This window comes from Nicotiana sylvestris, chromosome 2 (genome assembly GCF_000393655.2).
Source record: "Nicotiana sylvestris chromosome 2, ASM39365v2, whole genome shotgun sequence".
In the NCBI taxonomy this organism is placed as follows: domain Eukaryota; kingdom Viridiplantae; phylum Streptophyta; class Magnoliopsida; order Solanales; family Solanaceae; genus Nicotiana; species Nicotiana sylvestris.
This window is the reverse complement of record NC_091058.1, coordinates 105055124-105061558: the sequence shown is the minus strand read 5'-3', so window position 1 is coordinate 105061558 and position 6435 is coordinate 105055124. Positions and strand designations below refer to the sequence as shown.

The following is a 6435-nucleotide window of genomic DNA, read 5'->3' as shown; positions in this document are numbered from 1 at the left end:
AGACCACCAGATCATCTCTAGATTGTTCAACATCTCCTAGCTCTATGGTCAAGATCTCCTTATCATTAATAAGGCTATAATATGCATCAATTAGAACATTTGCTAATGACCTTAACTTCTTAGAAGAATAGGATTTCAGATTTCTCTGAACATCCCTGAAATTTACCTCATCATTTTCATCCTCTTCATCATCGTCAGACTGAGCCATCAGCGGAAACAGTGAGTCATATTTTGTAGCTTCAGTTTCCACTGCCATCATGGAGTTGTTTTCTGCATCTGGTTCCCTTTCTGATTCACTAGAGGAGTCTCCCCAAGCAGCAAGAGCCTGCTTCACAATGTTGTCAACTCCTTATCAGGTTTTTTTTTGTATTGCTCATATTTCAGAAGTGAACAGTCTTTGATGAAATGCCCTGGCTTTCCGTACTTGTGATAGAGATCATTGTTCCTTGCCTTACTTGAACTGCCCCTCTTTGGTATACCACCATTTCTTCAAACCATCTTTTGAAACTTTTTAGTAAGATAGGCCATGTCACTATCTTCTTCACTTGAGTCACTATTTTTAGCCTTGAGCACCAAGTTCTTTTCCTTCTTTGGCTCTCTCCTTTCACTGTCTTTCTTTCTTTTCATCTCGTATGTCTTCAGATTACCAATTAGCTCATCCATGGTTAGAGTTTGTAGATCTTTAGCTTCAGTGATGGCATTCACCTTACTCTCTCAAGAACCTGGTAGAACACTGAGAATTTTCCTTACAAGCTTGTTTCTGGGAATAACATCTCCAAGTGAATGAAGCTCATTTATGATGGAGGTGAATCTAGTGTGCATATCTTGTATAGACTCATCATCCTTCATCCTGAAGAGCTCATACTCAGTGGTGAGCATGTCAATCTTGGACTGTTTAACCTAAGTACTTCCTTCGTGTGCGGTTTGCAATGCTTCCCATATTTCTTTGCTAGAATCACAAGTTGAGACTCTGTTGTACTCATCAGGTCCTATACCACATACCAAGATTTTCTTGGCACGATAGTTCTTTTCTACGGCTTTTCTGTCAATATCACTGTACCGTTTTCTGTCTTTCGGCACCATTGGTCTAGTTTCTCCAAGCTTATTCATAGAAATATGTGGACCATCATAGATGATGTCCCATAGTTTTGAGTCTTCAACTGTTATAAAATCATGCATACGAGTCTTCCACCAGCCGTAGTACTGACCATTCAATCTAGGAGATCTGTAGGTTGATTGTCCTTCCTCAAAGTTGGGTGGAGCAGCCATTAAGATCTTATCTAGGTGTTAACCTTTTAGAAAGAACCTGCTCTGATACCAATTCTTAGTTTATATGAGTCCACCAAACTATAGAGTACCTGGTCCTCTATGAGTTTCCACTAAGAATACTAATGAAGAAGTAAGTAAAAGAGACACGGGATTTTTACGTGGAAAATCTCACTCAAGGAGGCAAAAACCACGGCCTACACTTGTAGGCTTTCAACTTCACTAACTTGCAATCACACTATTACAAGCCACTTTGTAATGACTCTATTACAAAGAGTTCAACTCAACTAACTCGTGATACACTTACCACAAGCCACTTTGTCACTCACTAGTTACAAAGACTTTAACTTATGACTAACTCTAGTCACAACACAAACTCAGAAGGTTTGTGATTTTGGGTTTCCTAAAACACAACTTCTAAGAAAGAAAGATAGGAGTTATAATGAAGAACAAATAACAATATTACAACTCAACTACGGATACACATAGACTCATTGTGAATGTGATCCTTTAGTGGAGTTGCCTTCTTGTTCTTGACACACTTGTGACTTCAATGCTGGATCAATACTTTAATGCTTGAGAGAAATCACTAAATTCTCAAGTGAATATTGTGTGCCTTGCACCATGTTGTTATACTATCAAAGACATTACAAGGATGATGTCAATTCTTGGTACACGCCTCTTTCCAATGGGAAGTGACTGCTGCACTATTGCATTTACAGTTGCAAGAAGTCACTTTCTCCAGTTGCTTTCCAGTTGTATAAGTTGACTTGTACTTCTATTAGAGAACACCAAGGGATCAGGTCCCTGTCGTGTTCCTCTTTGTAGCAGTTCATTAGCTGGAGTTCGTGTTGAACTTCGTTCATTTGAAATGTGTACCAAGTGAATCAGGTTCCCTATCCGGTTCTTAATAGTAAGTTTGTTAGATCATCAAACATAAGAAACATAAGAAACATAAGGCGAAGACATTGAAAACCCATCAACTTTTTGTCTTTTCTTTTCTTCATTTTGTACCTTTTATCACTTTTGCATTCCATGTCTCTCCCCCAAACTTATGCTTTTGCCTTGTGCTAAGGAAAGATAGGGTACCAAGATAGGGTCATTTCAGAACGGATAAATGCTTGTATCATGGTTATTGAAAGTATAAGGGCTATGGCTCAACGGGGTTGACTAGGGAAATCTTTGGTAAGCTATGGATGTTTTCAAGTCTCAATTGGGATCAAAGAGAGCCTATAATCACTTTTCAAGTCGAGCTTCACTTAGGATTTTGCCTAGACAAACATTCAGGGCAAGTTCTAGACTCATTGGCACGGGACTTGGACTTGTAAATCAATACCTCACCACACAAGCTATAGGATTGCTAAAGAAATAGAGTCATGGGCCCACAACCTTAGCTAAGATTTGAGCAACACAAATGGTTCTGATAAACCACTCGATGATTGTTTAGCCAACACAAGAGTCTTAAGGTCACAACTATCACCATCTTATACACACAATTTATTTTTAACCATAAGGTCAAAGGTAAATGTGTTAGGCCCAAGTGAAGATTTGCCTGAGGCACCATTGCTTACTAACTACTATTTACATAAAAACAAAAAGAAAAACAGAAACAAACCCTTAAGAAGGTTGTCATGCCATCCATCATCGGGAAGAGCCACCCAGTTCACAGAAACTCCACCTTTGGAAAGAATCGTGGCATTAAGAAAACCAAAGGCTTATTGATCATTGAAACTTGAAAAATAAGAAGCTACGAACCAAAAAAAGAAGCTATTAAATGAAATAAGAAGCTACACTATTAAGGAAACTTGCAAAAGAAGATATGAAGTAAAATGTGGAAATTAAACTGAACATGTACAAGGGGGTTTAGATGAATATGCATAAGAAGGAATAGATATATACATGAGAGTAATTTTTATATAGACCAAGATAGAACAATAACAAAAAGTAAAATAAAAGGTAAAGTTATATACATACCAAAAGTGAAAAATAAGCATAAAGAAAGAAAATAGTGTCATAATTACAATCCAACTACCAAATCAAAAATAAAAGTAGGGTCACCCCCTCAAATGAAAGCTAGCATTGTCCTCAATGCTAACTAACTAAAAATAAGCTCAAAAAAAGATAGAGAGTGAAGAAAACTCCCTATGGATCCTCCGTCTGCATGGGGTCCTGTGGTAGTATGGGCTCCTTTGACTGAGTGGGGTCCTTTGATAGCACGGGATCCTGTGGCTGGGCACCTGAATCATCTGTCCCGGGGGCCTGTGGCTGGCCAGAAGCAACACCCTCAGTTTCCTCCAACTCAATCTCAAGATCATCCACCTGGGGGATCATCCTCCTCCTCTTTGGAGCTCTCTCAATCTCGTTCTCTGGAACCTGCTCTATCTGAGCTGCTGGAGGCTGATCATGCAATAGTACCTCCAAATGCAAATGGTCAGTTGTCTTCATCTTCTCCACTTCTCCCCTAAATTCCTTAACTGACTCCTTCGAAGCCCACGTCTTATTCAGCTTCTTTGTGTATTTGCTCAGCTCCTTAAGTGTTTTCCATTGTTCAGCTTTTGGTTATCAAAGAGCTTCTTCTAGTTGTCTGAAGCTCCTTTAGAGTCTCCTCTACCAAAGCTGGCACTTATGGCTATGGGGGCACTGACTTGGCTGCCACGGAACTAGATAGCATAGATAGCTTAGAAGTTGCTGCCTACATCCAGCTGTTGATACTGGAGAGTGTTTGGTTCAATCTGTAGGCAGTCAATGGGTATGCTGAGGAGGCTGGGATATTTGGAGGGGTGGAAATAGATGGTCTGGAGGTAGGCTCTGGTATGGCAGTGGGAGGTTGAGAAGAAGTGACTACTTCTACTGGCTCTTTAGACTGGCCAGTAGAAGTAGTGGCTTTGACCTTGGATTCTTTGGCTTTGGGGTTGTCCTCAACCTTGAGGCTGTACCATGAAAAGGGCATCTTGGGTTTCACCTTTATGTCAAATTTTCTTTTCTCCACCTCTTGATCCTCAGAATACATTGTAAGGAAGTTCGGGAAGGGGTATGATTTGTCACCCTCATTGACCACCCTGGTGATCACCCTAGACGTGACATTCCCGATATTGATCGGGAACCCCGCTATAATAGCTGCCACTAATATCGTCTGGGAGACCGGCATGGTGTTTTCATGGGTAGTGGGGTCCAGCCTACTGCATACAAAAGTCTCCCACCCCTTTGCCTCAAAGTTTAGGGTTTTCCTCAAGATAGAAACCCCTGTTGTCAACTATTCTAGGGTGGTGCCTGGGAGAGTTAGATATGATGCCAACCACGGACGGGCTGCCTCATCAAGTGCCACCTTCTCCAAGTACAATGCTTCATCTTCCTCATTAAAGCCTAGGTATTCATTTATTGTCTTCCCATCAAACTTCACTTTCAAGTTCCGCACTTTAGTCACTTTGGTATCCTTCTTGATGTGAGAAGCATTGACGTAAAACTCTTTGACTAAGTGCCTGTTTGCCTCTGACACCCTGCTGGTGAAGTAATCCCACCCCACTCGTTCATTGAATTGTTGTTTCACATTGGGGTTGTACGGTAGGAGATCCCTCTCTATGAACTGGCGCTCATGAATAAGCTACCTTAGAGGCCACCACTCCCGTAACTTGTGATAAGACAGCTCACTAACAAACTGCTTTTTCCACACCTCAGGGCTTCTAGTTCTTTCCACACCCCCGGTTCATCTCTCAACCTAAGTCTCCCCGGGAAGTCTGGAACATATTCTGGCACTGAATCAAACTCTGATGCCTCCCAGGAGGGCAAGTAGTCACTTCCCTCAGAATGGGAAGCAACTCTATCTGCAGCTTTTATGGTTTTCCTAGTTTCCCCAATTGCTTTCCGAACTGCTGGGGTCAATTTAATCATGCCTCGTCCCCTACCCCGAGAGGACTCTGCTCTACCCTTTTGTTTGGCACCACCTCCTCTAGATTTAACCATTGTCTGCAAGTACAATTAGTTGGAACTTGTTAGTGCAAAGACTAGAAGATGCAGTGCAGAAAAGCAGTTGACAGTGCAATACAAAATAGCAGACCGCGGACCGTGAAAAAAGGATCGTGGCCGCGAAGGCTGCACTGCGGATTGCGAGAAATCAACCGCCGTTGTGGAGGTGTGGGATTCAGACTACTCACTCTCTGATTCAGTTGCATCACGGACCGCGGAAAAAGGAGCGCATCCACGGTAAGGAATCGCTGTCAGCGAAAAATGCCACCATTGACCGCGGTTATCAGGACTTAATAATCTCACAAAACAAAGATGACCGCGGAGGTCAAATTAGGGCTCAACACCTAGTGTTTCTAATTTTTCATGCATTTTAGCATTAATCAACACATTATCAATCCCACTAGGTAGTTAATAACCATTTATAACTAATTGAAACCTAATCTAATTAACACTGTGGAACCCTAAGTCAAAATTGAAATAAAGAAAAAAAGAAGAAGTAATAACTATCAATTTAAAAGAAAATAAGAACAAAATGAAAGACTAAGGGTTGATTGGAATTAGCAGATGTGAAATGCGAAACAAATGCAGCTCAGTTCTTGTGTTTGTGCAAGCTAGGGCGTGAGTGAACAGTAATTTATGATGTTTGAGAATGCAAAGAGCGAAAAGTGTAAAAGGGGGCCCTGAGGTTCTATTTATAGACAGGCCTTGGGACCCACACATTCTTACCTTCCGTGGCCGCAGTAAATGCACCGCGGACCATGGTTGTGAAATTTAGAAGAGTTGTTGCTTTCAGACCATCGCGAACCGCGAAAAATGCTCCGCAACAGCGGTAAGGCATCGCTGACCATGAAAAATGCACCGCAGCAGCGGTTGGAACATCAAAGAACCTCCATTTTGGACTTTTAAGCACCGCTGACCGCAATCAATTTCTGCCTCTGCGGTAAGGCCATCGCGATTGCGAAAAATCAAGTGCGACGGCCGTCCAAACTTCAGAGAGTGCCAAATTTTTCTAGATTAGTCCTGCACTGCATCAAACATCCCTATACATATCTCACAACCAGTTAGTTCAAAAGCAAATCCTACACTAAGAAGAAAATCAAAGGAATAACAAAAAGAAAAACACATGGGTTGCCTCCCAATAAGCACCTGATTTAACGTCGCGGCACGATGCAGGTTCCCATCAATCACTTGAGATGGATCAGTGCC

The 6435-nt window shown here is 41.6% G+C and overlaps 1 protein-coding gene across 1 annotated transcript; it reads right to left on the bottom strand.

The window, feature by feature from the left end:
* Window positions 1–3408: 3408 nt before the first annotated feature.
* LOC138885359 (uncharacterized) lies at window positions 3409–4276 on the bottom strand. Its single transcript, XM_070166303.1, has 2 exons — window positions 3979–4276; window positions 3409–3818 (listed from the first exon to the last, which is right to left on the bottom strand). Exons 1-2 carry the CDS (start codon window positions 4274–4276, stop codon window positions 3409–3411), a joined length of 708 nt encoding a protein of 235 aa, XP_070022404.1.
* Window positions 4277–6435: the final 2159 nt, after the last annotated feature.

Excerpts from the sequence above, each read along its gene's own strand:
- LOC138885359 (XM_070166303.1), bottom strand. The coding sequence starts at position 4,276 with ATGTATTCTGAGGATCAAGAGGTGGAGAAAAGAAAATTTGACATAAAG. Across the intron at positions 3,819-3,978 it reads ATTGAACCAAACACTCTCCA|CTGAACAATGGAAAACACTT; the intron begins GTATCAACAGCT and ends GATAACCAAAAG.